Source organism: Salvelinus sp. IW2-2015, linkage group LG10 (genome assembly GCF_002910315.2).
Source record: "Salvelinus sp. IW2-2015 linkage group LG10, ASM291031v2, whole genome shotgun sequence".
Taxonomy (NCBI): domain Eukaryota; kingdom Metazoa; phylum Chordata; class Actinopteri; order Salmoniformes; family Salmonidae; genus Salvelinus; species Salvelinus sp. IW2-2015.
Window position 1 is genome coordinate 16333396 of NC_036850.1, and position 25960 is coordinate 16359355.

Below are 25960 nucleotides of genomic sequence, written 5' to 3' on the forward strand. Positions count from 1 at the left end.
TCTTCCACCACACCCACTAAAAAACTCCAAAACAACCTTGTGGAAAACACAATTCAACATCCAACACACAGAAACACCTCTACCTCATTTAGCCTCAGCTACCACACACATTTGCTCAAGTCACAACCATTGTGCATTATTGACTGTGCTCTCTTCCCTCTCCCTTTTGCAGTCTTCCTCTCTCCGCATCTCACTGCCTCACTCTTTCCTCCTGCCTTCCGCTATCTTGTGTGATGTGGGAGTCCAGAGAGTATCAGTGTGCCGTAAAGCAGGATGAGAGGGGGGAGCCTAGGGGATAAAGTGCCTGCCGTAAAGCAGCCTGTCATGGAGACATGGAGAGATGAGGCTGGGGAAGAGAGAGAGCAGTGAACCAGGCCTGATGGCCAAGACCAGGCTGAGGGAAGGGGAGAGCCAGGAGCAGAGAGACTCTTGCTCCTCTCAACACAGGGCTGCTGCTGGAACCACTAAACCACAGGTTGCATCATTAAAACAATAAGATTACAGACAAGCATGGTGGGCTGCTGCTATTCCAGTGAGACCAGTGTGTGTGTGCACAACAATAGCAGCGCCACACACACACAGCCATGTAGGCCTAAGAAGTCCTTCTAATAAGCAGGCGTGTGAGAGAGTGTGTCCACTCACACTCCGTCTTCTCACACAATTCAGCAGAGGAAATGCCATTCTAACTGCTGTGGGCTGCATCAGTGCTGTGATGTGGGGGGATCCCATTAGCTCATACTGCAGTCCATTCCATTTCCTGTCAGACGGACACACTTCACAACAAACGAAAAAGAACGGAAGGCAACAAAAACCTATTAGTGCAACTTCTAATGTTGGCAATGCAGTAAAGAGGAAGAAAAGCCATGGCATGTCCCATGGGGCAGTTCTCACCCATGTGGAGCAGGTGGTACACACAGAGAGCCAGTACAGGGGGTGTGGCTTGATTGCACTGTAATTGGCACCTGCTCCTCCTCTGTCCCACCTCGGGGCCCAGGGAGCAGGCTAGCCCACCTCGGGGCCCAGGGAGCAGGCTAGCCCACCAGGGACAAGCACCTAATTACCCACAACATAGACCTGGGATTATTTTGTAAATACCTGTTTACCACCGTGGCCTCTGAGGGGTGGAGGCGAGGGGAAAACAGAACACAGTAAACATGAACACTGTGGGAACTGGGGGCTTGGCAGGACCACGGTTTTGCCATCTCCAGGGAGCAGGCTAGCCCACCAGGGACAAGCACCTAATTACCCACAACGTAGACCTGGGATTATTTTGTAAATACCTGTTTACCACCGTGGCCTCTGAGGGGTGGAGGCGAGGGGAAAACAGAACACAGTAAACATGAACACTGTGGGAACTGGGGGCTTGGCAGGACCACGGTTTTGCCATCTCCACGCGCACTCTGCCAAATGCCCGAGGGCTTAGAGAGGGCTCGGCAGTGGGGTAATGTGGGGCTAACTGCAGGGACGGGATCTATGGACTGTATATAAAGGCTATGGTACTGGGGGGAGGAGGGAGGGGGCGACACAATTAAGGGACTAAATGGACTGTGTGTGGAAACAAACATTATGAAGCATCTGGTACTACATCACAGCAAGACAGAAGCGCAAGCTGCATGTTCTGCACCAAAATCCAAAGCATTCACTGATACTGAATATGGCACTTATGCATACTCACACCCTCTATCCCAACCATTATCCTCTCTGCACAGTAAACAAAGGATCTTTTAGCGGAAAACCGGTATTGCTCATCCTGCTGCCCTTTGACCTACACATCCAGTACTCCTCGCTACACCTCCCCTTTCAGAAACAGCCCTTCTCTGCATTCTCCTGCAAGCCAGGGCATCTCTGGGAGGTGCAGGCAAAGATGGGGAAATAAAACACACACACACCCTCTCGTTAACTAACTACACTCTGCTCATTCACTTCCCGGAAATACCTAGGGAGAATATGGTCAACCTAGCATGAAGAGAGAGGGAGAGAAGGAAGATAGAGGGAGAGAGATAAGGGGAGAGAGAGCGAAGGGAGTGAGGGATATCTACAGGGAGAGAGAGGGAGCGATACAGTGAGAGAGCGGAGGGAGGGAGATTAAGGAAGAGAGCGAGGGGGAGGGAGGAAGAGTGATAGAGCAAGTGAGGGAGCACCAGAGAGGGAGGAGGGAGATGGAGAGCAAGGGCTGGGGTGAGGGAGAGAGAGAGAGCAATGCTTATGTAAACCCATCTGTATCACACTCCAAATATTTACACACTCTCTGAAAAAGACAGCCCTTTTCTATTTCTTAGAGGGCCCTTAGTGATCTCTTCCCCCCTTACTGATCTCCCCCCCGATCTCTTCCCCCTGAATATTTCTGAAAAGGCCAGGCATGTTTAGCATTATCAACTCCTGGATAACGCCGTTTAAAACCTGAATAAATCTACAGAGGAGCACTGTCAGGGAACAATCAATCACGGGCAAGCTAATCGTGTGTCTGTGGGACAGAGGGAACATGGGAGAAATTAACAGGGCCACTAAAGCTCCAGTCAGTCAAGCCAAGTGGGTGAAATTCTCCATTGGGGTTCCAGACCTGCAGAATGGGCTCACTGAGATGGTGAGCCCAGAGAGAGTGGTCAGATGAGCTGGCCTCTGGAAGAGGGGCTTGGCTTCACTGCTAAAAACAACCGGAGGCATGTGGCCTGATCCCCAGTGTAGCTCTTCTCTGGGTATGCTATGCACTATGCAGAGCTATAGAGAGACCCTGCCTGCCACCCTGCTATTACACTCCACAGCAGCCTGAACTGGTCTCTAAACCTGTTCTTTAAACTGCTCATCCACACAATCTACAGTATGTTATTACTCTTCTTGTTCCTGCTCTGGTTCCTCTTCGCACGCATGCACGCACACACTTTCCTGAGATGTGAAGACTTGCTACTATTAACACCCCCCCCCTGCCTAGAAACCCCCCCGGTTTTCCCCCACTCCCCGCATTCCACTCACAGCACATACACACAGAGAACTGGGAGCCTGGAGATGAGTCACGTCGACGGTCAGAGCCTGAGAGAGGGAGCTCCACCAACTGACCTTAGGTTTCACACAGAGGGTCCCATTCTGGGAACAGCCAGACACTACTCAACACTTCATTGCACTGCCCTACATACAGAACAAATATCCTACATCTAAAAACCTACCCTTGAAAACAACATGATCACATTCCTTGCAGGCACTAAATGTATTATACGATAGATACTGTAGGTCAATATCATAGGACTAACTGGGCCAGATATGGAGTTGCCTATTTTAGTGTTTGTTGTTTGTAGAATGTGGAGGGGGCTCCTCTCATCCTGAAAATAATGGGAAGTGATGCCACATGACTGGTCATACCAGAGAGACAAGAGGCTTCCAGAACCTTCTCTGGCCCCAACGGGCCTGTTTAGACAGAACACTCCATGACATGGCTGTGCTGTGTACCTCCTCTCTAGCCATCATTGAGTAGGCCATATTTGGCTGATTATCTTCCTGAAAGCATAATGACCGGGAATAACAAAACATAAGCTTATGGCTAACAATGCTAGCATGCTATGGATTACATTAGTAAGGAGCATAATTACACAAGGTGGATTAGCTAGCTAGTTAACACACTATACAGTGACAGAAACCAACCAATCCACTAACATGCAAGTGAATGACACGGCCTCATTAAGTTTGCATTTATGTAGCTAGCTGAGTATTTACTGAAGCAAATTAGTGGCTCATTCAAGGACACAGCAGCTGGGAGGCTCACCTGGGATTACTAGCAAACTATCTCCTCTCCAGTCAGCCATCCATTCCCCTGATCAATAGGCCTTACTTACTGCCACCCTGAACATATGCATGTCATTCAGATGAAATGGGAAAAAACATGAAAATGCAGAGGGCTCATTGGGCTGGCCACTCCTGATATCTTTAGACCTATGGTATGCTTTGTGCACATCTAGARATTGGTGACAGGCACAGGGTTGAGAGAATTTGCCTATTCAGAAAACCTGCAGTAAACCTTGAAGTATTTTTAAGTGTCAGAACAGTGTTTTGACCTGCCATGGGATAAAAAGGATACATAAAATCCCCTATGTAGGTTTATTTTGATTACTTTACTCCCCAGATACCTAGCCATTACATACAAGCAGGAGCAACCAGTCATTCAGGGCTGTTTTGAGCCCCAGCTGTTTATCTTTTTTTGTTTCCTGTTTTGCACGTTATTTTGGCATTAATACGTGTCACATATTTGTTCCAAAACAATGTATTTAAAAAAAAAWWTATATCACTGAGTTAATAAAGCCGCATACCAAGTTGGTCTCTTTTTTGCTTTCTTGAGAAGGGCAGCTCCAAAATGCAGGGGTTTCAGCCTAGCTCAGTGCTTCTGTGGTGGAGGGGCAGACAGCAGAAAATACGGAGCGTAGCGGTTGGTAGTGTTGTCGAGTTGCGCCGTGATTGGCTCAGTGTTCTGTCACGCATGGGGACATTACATTTTTTAGATTTTTTWWAAAATGTAACCTTTATTTACCTAGGCAAGTTAGTTAAGAACAAATTCTTAATTACAATGACAGTGTCAGAACAGTGTCAGCGGTGAACTACATCACCGCAAAATCTACGGGTAGAGCTCAAATTCAAGCCCCTTGGGTGCTGCCATAAAATTACATTAGCAGTGTCCATCCAAGAAGGCTTAAGGTCATTGGCCACAGATAAAATTACATCAAATCACGTTAGATCTACAGTAGCTTTGATTGGAATTAAAATCTTAGCTAGCAGTCATCATGAATCAAGTCGACAATCTACTGATAAATCCTTTTCAATCCCTGTCATATGAAGATAAATAATAATGAGAAATTATAGATAAAACGTATCGGTGCTCATCGGCCATTGGTCAAACATTACACAACAAGTTGGAAATCGTAAATTCAACAACGAGTGGTTTGAAAGGAATCAGTGGCTAACTGCAAGCATTGCAAAGCAATCACTAGCCTGCTATTCTGGTGGAGTGGGTGTGTGGTCCAACTCTGGGTTTAAGGGTCTCTTTTCCAAGATTAAAAAGGATAAACATTCAACATTGGCCATGCTGTCAATCCAGCATGACTTCTGTCGTGCTCAAAACTGGAAACTCTTAACTGGGAAATCTCAGACTTCAGTGAGTTCAGGACAACTGGGAACTCGGAAGAAAACAAGCTCCAAATGGGAAAATACATTTTGAATGGTAATCCAATGCACAATTCCAAGTTGGGAACTCGGGCCTATTTCTAGAGCTCCGACCTCAAGATCACGGACGTCATCACGAGTCTCCATTGTTTTTTGTTGTTGTTTTTTTTTAGAGTTCCCAGTTGTCTTGAAAGCACCATAAATCCAGAGAATGCCAGACTGATGATAGAGTTTGATGCCAAAATTTGCCCACGAAGGACCACTGCGCCACTTTCCTGTTCAAGTGAGCACAGCATAACACTGAGTCCAAAAATATCTTGTATGCTGCTGCATAAATGTAATATGCCAGGTAGATATGTATACTGTAGCTAAGAAAGTAATACTAAATGTATGTTGTGTAGTAAGCTGTTAGTAGCCCATGTGCCTCACTAATAATTTATTCTATTTTCACCTACTGATCTGACTTGGTGGTGCCTATAACCTGTTTTAGAGAAATTCAATCATTGAATATTGTAAGAGCTTTCATTGTCTGCCTATATGCCGCCTTTATTTATCCTACGGTTCTGAATTGGTGTACAGAGAGAACACTGTAAAAACAGCCCATTTCAAAAGTGCTAAACAAATAGTTATATTGAAAAACATCTGTCCTAACTCGCTCATTAATGTCTTAATCAAAATAACAGATTGCCTCATCCTCACGTCGTCCCCTTACGCCATAGTTTGAACATCTCAATTGTCAGTAGAAACCACATTTCTTTAAGCAGTCAGCCATATCAGCTATGTTTTTTAAAGTCAGTAAATTAGGCTGAATTAACTGTTTCGCTGCCAGACAAGGCTCCGCTGATAGCCAGGAGTAGCAGTGGTAAGGTGTTGGGACTGCTGTTGGGACTTTGCTATTGGGACAGCTTTATGTACAGTGCATTTGTAAAGTTTTCAGACCCCTCAACTTTTTCCACATTTTGTTACGTTTATTCTAAAATGGATTAAAAAAAATACTCRTCACACAATTCCCCATAATGACAAAGCAAAAACTGTTTTTAGAAATTCTTGCAAATGTATTCAAAAAAAAAAAATATATATATCACATTTACAATAGTATTCAGACCATTTACTCCGTACTTTGTTGAAGCACCTTTGGCAAAGATTACAGCCTCGAGTCTTCTAGAGTATGAAGCTATAAGCTTGGCACACCTGTATTTGGGGAGTTTCTCCCATTCTTCTCTGCAGATCCTCTCAAGCTCTGTCAGATTGGATGGGGAGCGTCGCTGCGCAGCTAATTTCAGGTCTCTCCAGAGAAGTTCGATTAGGTTCAAGTCCGGGCTCTGGCTGGGCCACTCATGGACATTGAGACTTGTCCCGAAGCCACTGCTGCATTGTCTTGGCTGTGAGCTTAGGGTTGTTGTCCTGTTGGAAGGTAAACCGTCGGCCCAGTCTAGGGTCCTGAATGCTCTGGATCAGGTTTTCATCAACATCCCCACAGCATGATACTGACACCACCATGCTTCACCGTAGGGATGGTGCCAGGTTTCCTCCAGACGTGCCGCTTGGCATTCAGGCCAAAGAGCTCAATCTTGGTTTCATCAGACCAGAGAATCTTATTTTTCATGTTCTGAGTCCTTTAGGTGCCTTTTAGCAAAGTCCAAGCGGGCTGTCATGTGCCTTTTACTGAGGAGTGGCTTCTGTCTGGCCACTCTACCATAAATGCCTGGTTGGTGGAGTGCTGCAGAGATGGTTGTCCTTCTGGAAGGTTCTCCCATCTCCACAGAGGAACTCAGGAGCTATGTCAGAGTGACCATCAGGTTTTTGGCCACCTCCCTGACCAAGGCCCTTCTCCAATCAATTGAATTTACCACAGGTGGAATCCAATCAAGTTGTAGAAACATCTCAATGATGATCAATGGAAATAGGATGCACCTGAGCTCAATTTCGGCTCTCATAGTAATAGGTCTGAATACTTATTTAAATTAGGCATTTGTTTTTCATTTTTAATACATTTCAAAAAATTCTAAAAACCTGTTTTCGCTTTGTCATTATGGGGCATTGTATGTAGATTAATAAAAAAAAATGTTTTAGCGATTTTAAAATAAGGCTCTAATATAACATTTGGAAAAAGTCAAGGGGTCTGAATACTTTCCGAAAGCACTGTAGGCCCTAACAATTTGTGGGCACCGTTTGTCACCGTTATAGTGCAATAAATGTATTGTTTAGTGTTGTGTTGTGGCTTTGCTGGCATGTATAAAAGTTTTCTACAAGATAAACGCTACAGTAACTGAAACTGACCATTTGATTGCTGGAGCAGAATTTCTGCTGGAATTTTGCTCATGTGTCTCACAAGAGGCAACGCATATCACAAAGAGAGCGCAATTAATTTGGGTTGACAGAGTGACTTTGCTGGCAGGAGTGAAATTCACAGGCCTTGCTATTTCTGGCAGCAGAGGGTGAGATAATGGAATCAAGCTGGTGGAAATGATTCTCAGCGCTATGCACCAAGACACCTCAATAACAATTAAAGAGAGGAGAGGGGTTCAAGGAGAGGAAGACAAGGGGAGACAACTAGAAACAAATCCGAGAGGAACACCACTATAACAGTACCGATATACTGTAGCATAGGGCTCTCACACTGGCTGGCACTGCTGTAAAATCCCAATGAATGAGATCAACTCTCCTCAGGTCATGGCAGAGAGCATTTTCAGAAGACATCCCACATGAGTCAGATAGAGAAATCATGTAGGCCTAGGTCTATGTGGAAAGACTACACACTGGGTACCCACTTCACAAAGCCTGTCAAAAGCCCTGGTAACCTGTAACCAGCTGGCATTTATTTCCCATGTTTTAGTAATCATATCGGTTCAGGAGAGCGTGCCGCGAGAAGAAAAGCAAATCCACCTGGATCTAATGTCCTGGTTCTCTAGATCAGAGACTGTACCAGAGAGACGAACTGAACCTGCAGTTCCCTGACAGGGGCATCAGAGGTAACTGGACCTGGATCAGAGTGAACTGAGGGTCAGATGAGAATGCCCTGGGGGGAGAGAGGGTCTCTCGTTAGATTGTTGATGGGGAGAGAGCTTGTGTATTACTGTATGGAAGCCTTGCCCTTGAAGAAGACAGCGATAGCAACAGCTGGGAGAGCKGTGGAATGCCAGTGCAATGCTGCAGCCTGCCAGCTTCACGGCCAATCCCAGATGAGAATTATCTCCCCTGCCATAGCGATACCAGCAACTTCTCCATAGGGGCCAAATAGCACTCCAAGAGCCGACACTGCATTTCTGAGGTATCCTGGAAAAACACTACCCCAGCCCAATGTSGCAGTCTCAGTAAATGTTATGACACTTGATGAGAAGCCAGTGCTCAGCGAGCCTCTATTAGACACACCASAGTTGACTGTGATTATATCGACAGAGCCACGMGGATAAAGTACTGTCARTACTGCAGGGCCAGGCTGTCTCAGGACACAAAYGAAGGCYGGTGYCATTTAGATTGCTTTCACAGCTTAAAGATGGGGRGAAATATTGAGRTGGATGTTTTTWCTCCCGAGAGAGAGAATTTCACAGMCAAAGTACTTTACCATGTCACTTCATTCGATTTTCCACTGTGGTTCATTAGCTCTGTACAGCGTTGATCTCCTCAGAGAGGAGACGGGGGAAGGTGCTCACCTGAAGCCATCTCCCACGTTGACTATYTCCACCTCGCTGTCGGTGGAGGTGACGTTGATCTCCTCGCTGGCTGGGACAGGGGGTGCTGGGGTCGCCTCGATCACCACCACGTCTTCATCCAGAGAACCTGGAACACAACACAGTCAAATCAAAGTTATTCATCATATGCGCCGAATCAAATCAAATTTGATTTATTTGTCACATACGCCGGATACAACAGGTGTAGACCTTACAGTGAAATGCTTACTTACGAGCCCTTAACCAACGATGCAGTTAAGAAAATAACTAAAAAAAAAAAAAATGGAAAAAAGTAAGAGATAAGAAAAACAAATAATTAAAGAGCAGCAGTGAATAACAATAGCGGGGCTATATACAGGGGGTACCAGTACAGAGTCAATGTGTCAATGCGCGAGGGCACCGGTGGAGGTAATTGTTATAATTATGTACATGCAGGTAGGGTTGTTAAATGAATACAACTGGTATAGACTATATAGTGAAATGCTTGCTTACAAACCTTTCCAATTGATGCAGAGTAAAAACATATGTAATTGTTTTTAACACAAGAGGAATAAAATAAAATACACAAGAATGGAGCTATATACAGGGAGTACCAGTACCAGATCAATGTGGAGCTATATATACACAAAAGTATGTGGACACCCCTTCAAATTAGTGGATTCTGCTATTTCAGTCACACTGGTTGCTAACAGTTGTATAAAATAGAGCACACATACATGCAATATTTTTTATTTATTTAACTAGGCAAGTCAGTTTATTTATTTATTTAACTAGGCAAGTCAACAAATTCTTATTTACAATGACGGCCTACCCCGGCCAAACCTTAACGACGCTGGGCCAATTGTGCCCCGCCCTGTGGGACTCCCAATCACGGCCGATTGTGATACAGCCTGGAATCGAACCAGGGTCTGCAGTGACGACTCTAGCACTAAGATGCAGTATCTTAGACTGCTGCGTCACTCGGGAGCCAAAAGCTTAGTGACTTTCAACATGGCACAGCCATAGGATGCCACCTTCCCAACAAGTCAGTTCGTCAAATTTCTGCCCTGCTGGAGCTGCCCCGGTCAACTGTAAGTGCTGTTATTGTGGAAATGTTTATGAGCAACAATGGCTCAGCCGCGAAGTGGTAGGCCACACAAGCCACAGAACAAGATAGCCAAGTGCCGAAGCGCGTAAAATAATTGTCTGTCCTCGGTTGCAACACTCACTACTGAGTTCCAAACTGCCTCTGGAAGCAATATCAGCACAAGAACTGTTCGTCGGGAGCATCATGAATTGGGTTTCCATGGCCAAGCAGCCGTGAATCACGCTTCACCATCTGGCAGTCCGACAGACGATTATGGGTTTGGCGAATGCCAGGAGAACGCTACCTGCCTGAAAGCATAATGCCAACTGTAAAGTTTGGTGGAGGAGGAATAATGATCTGGAGCTGTTTCACGGTTCAGTCAAGGCCCCTTAGTTCCAGTGAAGGGAAATATTAACGCTACAGCATACAATGACATTCTAGACGATTCTGTGTTTCCAATTTTGTGGCAGCAGTTTGGGGCAGGCCCTCACAAAGCGAGGTACAAACAGAAATGGTTTGTCAAGATCGGTGTGGAGGAATTTGAATGGCCTGAACAGAGCCCTGACCTCAACCCCATCGTCCACCTTTGGGATGAATTGGAACGCCGACTACGAGCCAGGCATATTCGCCCAACATCAATGCCCGACCTCACTAATGCTTATGTGGCTGACTGGAAGCAAGTCCCCACAACAATGTTCTAACAGTGGAAAGCCTAGTGGAAAGCCTTCCCAGAAGAATGGAGGCTGTTCTAGCAGCAAAGAAGGGACCAACTCCATATTAATAACCAATGATTTTGAAATGAGATGTTCGACGAGCAGGTGTCCACATACCTTTGGTAATGTAGGATATGTCCATGAAGGCAGGGTAAAGTGACTAGGCATCCGAACAGATAAGAGTATACTGGGGAGAGAGACATCCAGCAATTTGTAAGTCCTGATGTAAACATTGTTGAACTGATAATGATCAAATGAGACTCTTTGCTACGTGAGAACCTTGGACTGTAGTCATATAAAGTGGCCAGAAATTCTCTTTACGTAATTAAAATTGCAGCCATTTTAGTACGCAGTTAATTCCAGAGAGGTTATACTGTACATGTCTGTTGCTGTATATAGCAGGCTCTGTTGCTAAGATGGCTGGTTGACAACACATCAGCTCATGTGTGTTACGCAGCAACAAACAACCTCCACCAGCATCTTCTGGTGGTTCTTCCTCACCAGAGGAGAAACACACCCAAAGCTAAATAGGAGTATCAGTATAAATGAATAGTGATTGTGGTGTGGGTGTGCAGGCTAACAGTCTGTGTACTGGGCCTGTGTGAAATGTAGGTCAGTAAATGCTGCTCTGCTCTCCACTGTCTGCAGGATTTGCAGTGCAATCTCTGCATCTGCACTCTGATTGGTCCCCTGTCCAGTTCTCATTTCAGCCATGCCTGACCTGGCCTCACTGTCAGGAAGAGGCCTGGAGTGTGTTCAATACACTTAACATTTCATAACATCGCAACCAGGAAGGCAAGAGGCTTGTTGTTTTTGTCACACCACCCCAAACAGCTAGTTCTAAATGTGGCACTTAAACTCACTGTCTGTTTAATCTACAGACATATCTTACAAGATTAAAACGTACAGTTCAAAAACTAAATTAATTCTAGTCCAGTGTATTATTACTATACTGAAATGATTTTCTAACATTAGGTTCAACTGTGCCATGTGTTGCCTCATAGATGCTGTGTTTCTGTGTTTCTGTGTAGTGAGCAGTGGCTTGTTGCTCTAGTGAACATCAGCCCTCCCCTGAGTGAGTTCTATTGCAGTGGTCCACTGGGTGCTGCTGCTTAGCACCCTCTCCTAACCTAGCTACCTCTCTCCCTCATGAAACATACTGCTCTACACAAACACTTCCTGGTTTAGGGAATGTAAATAAGAAGACTATATGACCTCACATCTAAACTGTGAACAATGGCCGATGTGACTATTGACATGGACAAATAAGAGAAATGTCCTGGCTGCTAGCTTTGAATAGAGATCTATTTCAGTGTGTAGTGTCTGCATTCTCCATTTTGCAGTTGAGAGAAGGCAGAGTGTGACCTCAGGGGTGTATGCAGCTTGGCCTAACACAGTATGATCAGTTGCAGATAGAAATGTAATATATAGAACTGTCATGATTTTCGTACCCTACTGCATGGCATATGTCTATATTGTGACATGAATACAGGAATTACAGTACTAAAACACTCCTGTCATGTCCATGTATTTAAAGTGTTGTGAATAGGCAGCTTGGTAATTGGGCCTTTTTATGTCCATTATATTCATCCCCTCCTCTGGCCAATAGAGATCCATCACTACTGACTGCCTCCCTCCCTCCTCTCATCTGCTGAACAATGGCATAGTTTCTCTTCAGAGCCCTTGTTGTTAGCAGGCTACAGTGGGGATTAGAGCTCAGTGCTTGAGTCAGTCCTCTCCACCCACCTACTTCCCATAGCAAAAGACACAGTGAGAGGCAGCCTTGCCCCATGACCCCCCCGATCCTTCCCCAGGGCCACTGGGTGGAAACACTATTACAGATTAGCTACATGAAGACATTAAACTGAGAGAGGTGAAAAAGGGTCAGGCAGGAATGGAAAATTAAGAGTTCCTTGAAAAATGGCGTTCTTTGGCTTGTGTTGTAGCGGTGCAGCTCGGGAAACAGCAGGTGGTTGTCAGAGGCGTGCTGTGCTGCTCTACCCTGCTGTATGTGGTGTGTTGTGGGAGGACAAACAGGGTGCATAAACCCAGACACCTGCAGCTCAGACCGAGGAAGAGGCCTGGTTTCTGGGCTGCCAGGTTTGGCGCTCTGGGTAGAAGAGCGGAGACACATGCCCTTTTAGTGCGAGGTCGGTTAGCCCTCCCATCAGCAGTACCTACCCACCTTGCGTGCAAAGTCTATTTTTCACACATATTCACAGGTCGGGGTGACTCAGGGGTGTGATAGAGAGGAGCCAGTGAGTGACCTCGGTAGAACAAAGAGAATGTGCTACATAATAATGACCGTGCGCAAGACTGAGATATGTGGGAGGGAAGGTGCTATTGCTAATCAACAGGAAATTCAAATGTGCATATATAGTCGAACTTGAAATGTGTGTGTACAGCACCGGGCCATTCTATAGCACCTTTTATAGCGAGCGACGCACGCCCTCATTTGTATGTCTCAAAGTGAAACACATACATTAGAGCTCCATCAAAGCATGTATATTCATGGTAACTGCTGAAGAGCTGGCCTCAGAGGTTCCTAAAGAGGCATATGAATATGAGAGGGAAAAAAAAACTGTAATGTCTCTTGAACATAGCCCTCTTTGTTTCAGGCATTTTCAGCCTATGTAAATGTATAAAAATCCTAACAGGCTTGGCCATGGCCCAGGGGTCATAATCCAGCAAAACCTTGGGCTTAACTTCGCTGTGTGTATTCCACTGCACAAGAGCTATGTCAAAATAATGGAAAATGCTGGACTTCTCACTGCATCTACCCCTGGCACCTACAAAGATGCATAGAGCTCAAACACTGGACAGAATTTTTCTTTTTTTAATGATTCTTCAATACCCACAGATACATCCACAGAGATGGTCGCCTCGCTTTGAGTCCTTAGGAAACTATGCAGTATTGTTTTTAAATGACTATCGCCACCTGTAGCACTCACTTGTCATCATGAAGTGCTTTGCGAGACTAGTCAAGGATCATATCACCTCCACCTTACCTACCACCCTTCAGTTTGCATACAGCCCCAATAGGTCCACAGATGATGCAATCGTCATCACACTGCCCTATCCCATCTGGACAAGAGGAATACATACGTAAGAAAGCTGTTCATTGACTACAGCTCAGCATTCAACACCATAATACCCTCCAAACTCATCATTAAGCTTGAGGCCCTGGGTCTCAACCCTGCCCTGTACAATTGGGTCCAGGACTTCCTGACGGGCCGCCCCCAGGTGGTGAAGGTAGGAAACAACATCTCCACTTTGCTGACCCTCAATACTGGGGCCCCACAAGGGTGCATGGTCAGCCCCCTCCTGTACTCCCTGTTCAACAATTGACTGCGCGGCCAAGCACGCCTCCAACTAAATCATAAAGTTTGCAGACGACACAACAGTAGTGGGCTTGTTGGCGCCCCCCCTTGGGTTGTGCCGTGGCGGAATTCATTGTGGGCTATACTCGGCCTTGTCTCAGGATGTTAAGTTGGTGGTTGAAGATATCCCTCTAGTGGTGTGGGGGCTGTGCTTTGGCAGAGTGGGTGGGGTTAAATCCTGCCTGTTTGGCCCTGTCCGGGGGTATCGTCGGACGTGGCAAACGTGTCTCCCGACCCCTCCTGTCTCAGCCTCCAGTATTTATGCTGCAGTAGTTTGTGTCGGGGGGCTAGGGTCAGTCTGTTATATCTGAAGTATTTCTGCTGTCTTATCCGGTGTCCTGTGTGAATTTAAGTATGCTCTCTCTAATTCTCTCGGAGGAAGGAGGAGGACCTGAGCCCTAGAACCATGCCTCAGGACTACCTGGCCTGATGACTCCTTGCTGTCCCCAGTCCACCTGGTCTTGCTGTTGCTCCAGTTTCAACTGTTCTGCCTGCGGCTATGGAATCCTGACCTGTTCACCGGGCGTGCTACCTGTCCCAGACCTGCTGTATTCAACTCTATAGAGACAGCAGGAGCGGTAGAGATACTCTTAATGATCGGCTATGAAAAGCCAACTGACATTTACTCCTGAGGTGCTGACCTGTTGCACCCTCGACAACCATTGTGATTATTATTATTTGACCCTGCTGGTCATCTATGAACATTTGAACATCTTGGCCATGTTCTGTTATAATCTCCACCCGGCACAGCCAGAAGAGGACTGGCCACCCCTCATAGCCTGGTTCCTCTCTAGGTTTCTTCCTAGGTTCTGTCCTTTCCAGGGAGTTTTTCCTAGCCACCATGCTTCTACACCTGCATTGCTTGCTGTTTGGGGTTTTAGGCTGGGTTTCTGTACAACACTTTGTGACATCAGCTGATGTAAGAAGGGCTTTATAAATACATTTGATTGATTGCATGACGAGACAGCCTACAGGGAGGAGGTGAGGGCACTCGGTGTGTGGTGTCAGGATAACTACCTCTCACTCAACATCAACAAAACAAAGGAGATGATCGTGGACTTCAGGAAACAGCAGAGGGAGCACCCCCCTATCCACATCGAAGGGACAGTAGTGGAGAAGCTAGAAAGTTAAGTTCCTCGGCGTACACATCTCACAGACAAACTGAAATGGTCCACCCACACAGACAGTGTGGTGAAGAAGGCGCAGCAGGGGCCTCTTCAACTTCTGGAGGCTGAAGAAATGTGGCTTGTCACCCAAAACCCTGACAAACTTTTACAGATGCACAATCGAGAGAATCCTGTCAGGCTATATCACAGCCTGGTACAGCAACTGCACCACCCACAACTGCTAGGCTCTCCAGAGAGTGGTGCGGTCTGCACAACACATCACCGGGGGCAAACTACCTGCCCTCCAGGACACATACAGCACCCGATGTCACAGGAAAGCCAAAAAGATTGTCAAGGACAACAACCACCCGAGCCACTRCTTGTTCACCCCACTACCATCCAGAAGACGAGGTCAGTACAGGTGCATCGAAGCTGGGACCGAGAGACTGAAAAACAGCTTCTATCTCAAGGTCATCAGACTGTTAAACAGCCATCACTAACACAGAGAGGCTGCTGCCTACACAAAGACTCAAATCAGTAGCCACTTTAATAAATGGATCACTAGTCACTTTATACAATGCCACTCTAAATAATACCACTTTAATAATGTTTACATATCTTGCATTACTCATCCCATATGTACAGGTGAAGTCGGAAGTTTACATACACTTCATTAAAACACGTTTTTCAACCACTCCACAAATTTCTTGTTAACAAACTATAGTTTTGGCAAGTCGGTTAGGACATCTACTTTGTGCATGACACAGGTCATTTTCCCAACAATTGTTTACAGACAGATTATTTCACTGCATCACTATTCCAGTGGGTCAGAAGTTCACATACACTAAGTTGACTGTGCATTTAAACAGCTTGGAAAATTCCAGAATATGATATCATGGCTTTAGAAGCTTCTGATAGGCTAATTGACATCATGAGTCAATTGGAGGTGTACCTGTGGATGTATTTCAAGTGCCTATTTGCTTGACATCATGGGAAAATCAAAAGATATCAGCCAAGACCTCAGAAAAAAAATTGGAGACCTCCACAAGTCTGGTTCATCCTTGGGAGCAATTTCCAAACGCCTGAAGGTACCACGTTCATCTGTACAAACAATAGTACGCAAATATAAACACCATGGGACCATGCAGCCGTCATATCGCTCATGAAGGAGACGCGTTCTGTCTCCTAGAGATGAACGTACTTTGGTGCCAAAAGGGCAAATCAATCCCAGAACAGCAGCAAGGACGTTGTTTAGATGCTGGAGGAAACAGGTACAAAAGTATCTATAACCACAGTAAAACGAGTCCTATAAATCGACAACCTGAAAGGCCGCTCAGCAAGGAAGAAACCACTGCTTCAAAACTGCCATAAAAAAGCCAGACTACGGTTTGCAACTGCACATGGGGACATAGACCGTACTTTTTGGAGAAATGTCCTCTGGTCTGATGAAACAAAAATAGAACTGTTTGGTCATAATGACCATCGTTATGTTTGGAGGAAAAAGGGGGAGGCTTGCAAGCCGAAGAACACCATCCCAACTGTGAAGCACGGGGGTGGCAGCATCATGTTGTGGGGGTGCTTTCCTGCAGGAGGGACTGGTGCACTTCACAAACTTCACAAAATAGATGGCCTCATGAGGGAGGAAAATTATGTGGATATATTGAAGCAACATCTCAAGACATGAGTCAGGAAGTTAACGCTTGGTCGCAAATGGGTCTTCCAAATGGACAATGACCCCAAGCATACTTCCAAAGTTGTGGCAAAATGGCTTAAGGACAACAAAGTCAAGGTATTGGAGCGGCCATCACAAAGCCCTAACCTCAATCCTATAGAAAATTTGTCGGCAGAACTGAAAAAGCGTGTGTGAGCAAGGAGGCCTACAATCCTGACTCAGTTATAATCAGCTCTGTCAGGAGGAATGGGCCAAAATTCACCCAACTTATTGTGGGAAGCTTGAGGAAGGCTACCCGAAATGTTTGACCCAAATTAAACAATTTAAAGGCAATGCTACCAAATACTAATTGAGTGTATGTTCTTAAAATAAAGTGGTGATCCTAACTGACCTAAAACAGAGAATTTTTACTTGGATTAAATGTCAGGAATAGTGAAAAACTGAGTTTAAATGTATTTGGCTAAGGTGAAGGTAAACTTCCGACTTCAACTGTATTTTCTACCATGTCTTGCATCTTGCCTATGCCACCTGACCATCGCTCATCCATATTTATTCAACCTTTATTTAACTAGGCAAGTCAGTTAAGAACAAATTCTTATTTTCAATGAAGGTCTAGGAACAGTGGGCTAACTGCCTTGTTCAGGGGTAGAACTGACCTTATCAGCTCGGGGATTCGATCTTGCAACCTTTCGGTTACTAGTCCAACGCTCTAACCACTAGGTTACCTGCCGCCTCATATATTTATGTACATATTCTTATTCCATCCCTTTACGTGTGTATTAGGTAGTTGTCAGTAATCTAACAATTTCACTAGATATTACTTTTACTGCACTGTCGGAAATAGAAGCACAAGCATTTCGCTACACTCGCATTAACATCTGCTAACCATGTGTATGTGACCAATCAAATTTGATACACCCACAGACACACCCACACTAGTCCTGTGATATTGTGCTTTGTTCATAAAATAGCCTAGCTCTGACTGTGAGCGAATTCATCAATCAATATATAGGCAGCTTTTCTCATTGCTATTGAGCACACAGAGCAGGCAAGGTCTGACACAAACCAAACTTGGCTCAGTGATTAAAATGGTCTCTTCCACGATCAGAGGAGTAATGTATCTTTTACTGGAGCTTTATTTGGATAATTTTCTCTGAATAAAATAACATTTTACTGGAGTCATGTGTTTGAGAGTGTAACGAGCATTCGGTTGATGTTCACTTTCAAATCAAGTGCCTTTCCAAATAAAGGGGAGAGGGAGACGGTAAACAACACACAGTTCTGGCTAGAGTGAGAGAGAAAGAGCGAAAGTGCTGCTGGCCTGGTGAAAAAAATCGCAATTCTGAGTGTCTTCAAATAGCCCTGGTAGGACATCTTTCAGCAAGATGGAACAAAAACAGTGTAATGGTTGCTTGGCCTCTAGGCTACACATTTCATTTCAAGAGAATAACACCACAGAGGCCAAATATATTCCCCCCAATACAGTTACAGTGAGACTGGATAAAACTGTAGGAATAGGCTGTGTACACACTAAATGTACATTCTGAAAGCCATTCATGCATTCCTTCGCTCAGTCTTTTCTCGGAGGCTAAAAATATCAATTGATCTCAATTCTGAGCAAAGCGGATTCACAGAAATTAGCTTGCATTACATTCATTTGACAACATATTTCTGGGGTGTGATGCAACACAGACTTTGACTTTGGCTAATGTGGACAAAAGTATGACATGTTTGGCTCTGCAAAATCATGAAGTCCATGACCCCCACCCCCACTCCATACTAATAAGGCCTGCAAAGCAGACAGCTGGGAAACAGAGCAGTTGGACACGAGTGAACGGTGCTACGGATGGAGTCTATCTGTGATTTAACTCTGGCTGGCTATTTAACAGTGAGCGACTCCTTTGCCTCTGGTCTGACTTGTGGGGTGGCAGATAGTGCTCTTAACCACTAGTCTGTGCTAGTAACCGAAAGATCGCTGGTTCGAATCCCCGAGCCGACTAGTGAAAAATCTGGCAGTGTCCTTGAGCAAGGAACTAAGTTGCTCTGAATAAGAGAGTCTGCTAAATTACTACAATGTAAGGACCAGTAGAATTTACCCTGGTCAGAGCAGCTTCATGTCATTGCAAGCTCAGTGTCAGAGGAGTGAGGAAGATGTTCCTCTCTATGGGGATTGTGTATGTGTTTTTTCTCACAAAATGCCAGCTACTGTTGTTGTGGGGGTGCACATTTAGGAAGTGGGTTACTCTTTTGACTCCTAGATGGAGCAGACCTTTACTGACAAGTTTCTGAAATACCAGCCCCTTGTGTCACATCTGAACAGCATTGGCTATCAGTGCAAACTTTGTAGTGCTGATATTTGGGAGTTTCGGCCATGTACATAGGCTGACAGTACATAGCCTTCAGATTGCAGACCTGCGTAGGACAAAGGGAAAGCAGCTAGCGAGGTACTCCTCTGTGTCAGCAGACATGGGCAGCTTAGCTGTATGGAGAAGGATGTGTTTTCTGTATCCATAAGTGTCCATATATCCATGACCTATGAAATGTTTGAATCCTTCAACTGTAATGTGTGCGCGCACAAGAGAAAAGGTCTGAAGCACGCACCAGAGTGCATAAGGAGGGTGAGTTTACCTGTGGCCACAGCTGCGCTGCTTGGCTGGCTGCTACTGCTGCTGACGTCTACATACAGCTCGTCCTCTGCCTCTGTGGACGAGGGTGAGGATGACTCGCTGGTCAGCTCCTCACTGGAGCTGCTGGTGCTGTGGAGCAGCGCGTACTTCCTGCGAGCAATTACCTCCCGCTTCTTCCTCTGGAGAAGTAGGCGCTCTTTCTGCTTCTGAGTCCGCTGGATGGCGCCGGGCCCAGGCTTCACAAACCGCTTCCTATGCAGTGGCCGCCGCCCGCTCAGACACGGCCGCTTCAGCAGCACCGGCTCCACCTCCAACCGTGCCCACTTATGAGAGCGGCTTCCCCGAGTCCGACCCAGAATGGTGCGCAGACCCACCCCGGTCCCGCCCCCTGTGGTGGAGACCGGCACCTGCTGTGGGGGCTGCGGTCCCCCTGTTGCTCCCGTCCCTCCAGCCTCCACCTCTGAGCTCAGAGTGTCCGAGTCCCCGAAGCGCAGGCTGGAGGAGGGAGAGGAGGCACAGTCACTGAATGAGGACTCTGGGTTGCGTTCGTCCTCGCTGCGGCGCTCCAAGAGATCTGGCTGGTGGCGCTGAAGGGGAAGAGAGCCCTCACTGACACGACCCTCCTTCAGGGAGCAGTCCGAAGGCCCTGGCTGTTGGCTCTTGCGCTTTTTGCGTCCGGGCAGGCCCCTGTCTGGGTCTCTGCGGGCCCCTATGTCCCTCAGGGGCCGGTGCCTGGTCTCAGCACACAGTGATGCAAACTCGCTGCCTGCCTTGCCGATCACCTCCATGTTGGCAGGGAAGCTCTTGGCTGTCTCCATGGGCTCTGGGTTGGCCAGCGGACCCTTCAGGTGCTCCTGTCTACCCTGGGCCTCAGAGGGCACCTCGCTCTTCATGCTGCCTGGTCCACGCAGAAGCAACGCCAACTACACTTCCACCAGCTCCTATAGGTCCATTGGCGGCACCGCAACTAACCTAGTTCTGTGAAACAAGAGAAGATAAACGTTAGACACTAGCAAAGTGCGATCATTATTTTTCAATGGAGTTTATGAACAGAAATATGGGCTAAATGTATTATGATAATAATTACATGTGGTGGTAATATAGGGGCACTCGCTATCTCGTTGTGTAGGCAGAAACAGTGCACCATGGTTTGTTTTTTGAGAGCAAATGAATTGAGGCCTTGGGCTGAGTCAGTTGTGTAGCATTTGTTTTATTATCCATTCCTGGCAGTGCATGACTCAGACTGGGTGGTAATCTGGGACTAATCTCAGTATGCTGGCTAGGCTTGATGCTGTAATGAAGGAAACTGATGAGCAAAGTAAGGTCATGCAGCCCGGCAATATGGAAAAAGTGGAAACAAACACTGGAGCATCTCTTTTACCAGTTTAATGTTTCCAGCTCAATTCTCTATTGTAAAGTGATAAAACCATGGAAAGGCTGCGTGGGGACATTTTCATAATGGCATTACCGGAACAGAACGGACTGGAGAACTCGCTTATCGATATCTTCAGAAGGTTCCAGGAAACAAGCAACCAATGCTAAGCATGCATCCCTTTGATATAGATCTTGTAAATAAAAACAAGCATGCTGGCATCAAAACACTAGCCTAGCAGAAACTCTTACCTAAATGGAAGCTTCTAGGCCTTCATATAGGCCTAATCTCACCACTTTCCTCCTATCCATCCACCCTCACCATTTATCACGCTTCCCTTCTCCATCCCTCACCATTTATCACACTTCCCCTCTCCATCCCTCACACTTCCCCTCTCCATCCCTCACCATTTATCACACTTCCCTTCCTCATCCCTCACCATTTATCACACTTCCCCTCTCCATCCATCACGCTTCCCCTCTCTATCCCTCACCATTTATCACGCTTCCTCCTTTCCTAAAATTGTCTAGTCTAATCACACAGTTTCTATTTAAAAAAAGAAGCCTTTCACCAAGGGGAGGACAGAGTAAAATGTCTTCTGCTTCAGTGCAGTCACCTCAAGTCCTTTCCTTTGAATTATGAAAGCAGCCATCTGTTTAAAAAGGCACGTTGGCTCCATTCATTGGCCTACTTCTTGGTGTGGTATAACGTGCACACACAGCTGGCAGGGTGGTGTTTTCCTATACTTGATCCACCAGTAAAACACCTCAAACTAAGATTCAGAATAAAATCCCACTTTATGAGGTGTATTTATTTAATGACACAAGTGAACTGGACATTGTAAATTATCCTTTACAAGCCTTATAATGGTTGGCCTAATGAAGCCCGCACTGATTAAACAGTAATGTGTAAAAGACATACTAATTGCCATTCTCCAGCCTGCAATATCCTGTGTATTGACAAGGCTCAGTTTGAAAACAATGAAGTCTATGGTATAAAGCGTTGTTCACACTACAGGCTTTAATGCTCAAATCAGTTTAGTTTTTCAAAACTGCTTTGGAATACTGACTGTCCAAACAGCAAGTTACAAGTGACCATATCGGATGTGTGGGAGTTCAGTCAAAATTATTTTGCTGACATGGCTACGCTAGTTGTCATAGTAACAACAGGTGTGTGCTCTGTAGTGGAGGCTGATTGGTGGTGGTGCTCCTGCTTCCTATCACTCAGAAGTGATGTAGCAAGCTGAGGTGACAACAATGGCTGCCATGGACATTTCCCAGTCGCTTTGAATGTTCAAAATCATTATGTAATAAGACTAAGCTTCAAACGATAAAATGAGTCAACTTTCAAATCGAGTCCTTTTTGGCTAGCCGTTCAGCTTTCTAGCACATTCACTCATTTGTGTGTGTTGTGAAACTAACATTCTATCTGATCAAACTGTCAGAGTAGCTAGCAAGCAACAAGATATGCCAAATAGCAGTCTAAAAACCAGTTGAGGGCAAATAAACCAGATTTAGACAAGCTGCAAGGCCAAGAATTAGATTTGTATCTGCTTTCAAACCACATAGGGTGGTTTCAAATGTAGCTTGTAATATCAGATTCCATGTCCTTTTTGGCTGTTCAGACTGCAGGAAAAGGACATATGCATCAGATATGGGGGGGAAAAAAGAGGATTTGAGTCACTTCAAACTGCCAATGTGAACACGGCTTTAGTGGCATAGGCTATAACAATGCACCACAAGACACAAGCACACATTATAGTAAGTGAAGGTTCTGTTCTGTCTAAGCGTCAAAACACATGTATTTACTGTTAGTWGGACCCTATAAAATCCACGATGTGGAGAATAATGGCGGAATCACCGAATCCAGACATTAAAACGGAATTCAACCATATTCAAAAACATATTGAACTTARTAGGGAAACAAGTAAATGTATTGAAAAGTAATACATTTGCCTAAGTTTATCATAAGACAAGAACAGAACGCATCAGTCATTTGTATTTCCTGCAACTTTCTGAAGAGGCAATGAGAATGCCCGTCTGTGAGGTGCGAGCGTCTACCACTTTGTGTAGCTGTTAGCGATGATGCTAACTCAAACTCTGATAGATGGAAAAGCTCTCCCWAACTTTCKCAATTAATGTTAACTACTAAGTAGCCTATGCTTACCTGGCAGAATGATATCATGAGTATTTGTTTAGCAAACTCTACCCTTATGTCTGCTACAAAAACAGCATTCTCTTGCTAGGTGCTCACTTGAATTAAAAGGGTAACTACATTCCAAAATATAAATATCTTAGATTTTTCCCAGACCCAAATAAATTGTCTCCTGTTGTGGTTTAAGCATTTTTGTGTTCTTAAAACATGAAATTTTGTTGTTTTTCTATTAAAACATCTGGTTGAGAGCGAAAACCTGACAAAAACTGGAACATTTCAGAAACCTGGGAAAACTAAGAGAAATAATTTGAGAGAGAAAAGGAATTGGCAAAAAATTATAACAGATTTTATAGGGCCCTATGTTAGCACATCTCAGGCAAAGAAAAAGAAAAGCACCCAGCAACTGTGGTCAGGTCACAGTGTTTTCGCCGTAGCTATAGCAAATACTGCAATACTATCCAGTCTGTTGCATTCCATTCGCTGACCCTGAGATCTTGATGTTACACAACACCACACATGAGCATGCAGCACTATTAGCTTATTTAATGATCATAAAGCGTGTGAAAACCTGCACCTGGAAAGTAGTGCAGGGTGTAATTTGGTGTATTCATGAGCATACACCAGAATGCAAACTTACTGCAAAACCCAGTCAGTCAGTGAGTGCCTGGGGTGGAAGCCACTTCCCCCACCCATTATTTGGACAAGAGTAATTCCATAGTTATGGATGTTACATTTGCATGCAAAACCACAACTTTAAATGTCTCACAGAATGGACAAACAATATATAAATTAAAAGTTTGATGTGTTTGTYTATAGTACCCCTTGGGGRGAGTGTATACAATATTGGCATGTTGGTTTCACTTTAAAATGAAAAAAATACTTTCTCAGGTTGACCTTCTGCTGGAATTCTCCATATGCATATTAAATCCCAGTGACCCATAAGTAGATTGAGGCATGCAGGAAACATAAGGATTGTGTGGGTGCTTGTCTTCAAACTGCAACGAAACCCTCAGGGTTCATCGAATCCTCGATCATCGAATCCTCACGAATCCTCCACAACTCGAGGATTTGTGTAGCCCTGAGTTGACTACCATTAAAACATGATATCCACCTCACAAACTAGACAACAGGAGAGGGTATCTGGCCAGGAGCCCTCAATGTGTAGCCTAGCCTACTAAAGAAAACAAACATTGAGAGTAGCACTGAACAAATACCTGATACAGTATTCATGAAAACACTTGTGTATCATGACTGTGTTTCCATCTCATGAGCAAAAAGAAGGAAGAGGATGCCGCAGGTGGAGACTTCTGAGAACTGGGGCTCGGGGGGGAAKGTGGGGGTGGGGGCRTTCTGAGATGCCCCCTCCCTGGGTTCCAATGTATAACTGCTGCCAGGGAACCAAAGCCCCGACCCATGATCCTCTGAGGCTCCCCCTGTGAGCCACTGATGAGTCCCTGTGCCACAGAGCGAGCAGCGCCATGACACACAGCAGCTTCAGAGGACAGCCACCTTGGCAATCAATCCCCCCTGGCACCAAGGTGGAGACATTTCAGAGGAGAGGGCGTTTATGGGAAACTGCTTTAATTCATTCCTTGAGGAGCACAATGCAGACCTATCTTGAGCTTCTCGGCACACAGTTTCAGCAATGGCTTCTGAAAAACCAAATCTACCACCTACGCAAGGACACAAATTATTAAACCTATCCCAAACCTTTACCTAATTTAGCTTTTTCTATTTTGAGTGCAGGTTTGTCAATGTGTTCTGTGCAAGGTGTGACTCAAATTGTGGGGTGAATCAGAACTCAATATGCAGTACTTCTACCAGTCAATAATTGAAGAAAACAGTGCAATGAACTGCAGAACAGGAAGTTACACATTCTTGTCTCTTCAAAAAAAGGTAGCCAACATGTTAGCCAAGAAACAAAAAGCGAACAGCTTTGAGTAAGCAGGCACAGTGTTTCATACATTGCTGCTATGATAGGCCCTTCTGAGAAGCTAAGATGTCATCCTCATCCCAATCACAGGGATTCTTCTAATGCCGTATGAACCAACCAGCACTGCTAACATTGACAGCATTACATACTGCAAATGGGATGAAAATCCCCTAATGTGCTGACAAGAATGGCCATTTGTATAAACAAATAAATAATCATTCAAAGAATGAACACCTAGACAACCTTTGAGTGATTAAGCATGGGTTTCCTATTAGTGCATGGTACTATATATCCTACAAGGTTTTGACATCTCAAATACAGGCTTGAGAGAAGTGCCATGATGTAGGCGTATTTCAATACTACTACAATTCTGTGGGCAGAACAGATGTGATTACTTCTGATGATAAAAACAGTGATATGACTGTTCAAGTCAAACTAAAACTGACAAAAAAATAACCATGCTGATGTGCTGAGGGGAAAATGCTGAAATAGGCACCACTATTATCATTCTATAACTGTGCCACTGCTCTGCAATATGGCATCTAGTGGGTTTTAGAAGCTGCCATAGTAACAAGGGAATGTGTGTAGCTACAATTAAGTTTATTTCTAGCTCATATAATTTAAGGTGCTCTGCCATTTCCTAAAATTATAACAGTTTGCCTAATTTCAGTTTATGTGACAAAACAACCAAAATAGTGTAAAAAACCCGGTCCAGCGCAGCCTAGTTTCACAACTGTCTCGATTCGAATTCGGGTTGGTGACGCCATTACTATGCAACCACCAAGCGGATCACTGCTGGATGCTGATACATTTAGCTAGCTTGTCTGGGCTTGTTGCTGTTATTGTACCATCTAAACCGCTGTGAAATATATTTTCCATAACCAAAAATATAGTACTTTCAGCTGCTCGAAGCTGGTGTACAAACCCGAAAGTAAAAGACGCAATAACTACATTTAATTACGTAAGCATAGAAATAGAACACTTAACAGAGCTACCGCTTCCAAAGCCCCGTTTCCACTGGCACTTAAAATGTTGGCCAAATTCGACCTGGGTCGAGGGAAACCCGGGCCAGCGCAGCCTAGTTTTACAACTGGCTCGATTCGAATTCGGGTTGGTGACGCCAT

General features: G+C 45.1%; 1 protein-coding gene across 5 annotated transcripts in view; it reads right to left on the reverse strand.

The window, feature by feature from the left end:
* LOC111969381 (E3 ubiquitin-protein ligase Arkadia) overlaps window positions 1–25960 on the reverse strand; it is a 43269-nt gene that overhangs the window by 14884 nt on the left and 2425 nt on the right. For all 5 annotated transcript variants that reach the window (XM_023995474.1, XM_023995477.1, XM_023995475.1 and 2 more), the window contains exons 2-3: window positions 19379–20355; window positions 8796–8922 (exon numbers count right to left, since the gene is read on the reverse strand). In XM_023995474.1, coding sequence (XP_023851242.1) covers window positions 8796–8922; window positions 19379–20270 — 1019 coding nt within the window. In that variant the 5' untranslated portion in view covers window positions 20271–20355. The remainder of the gene's footprint in view (window positions 1–8795; window positions 8923–19378; window positions 20356–25960) is intronic.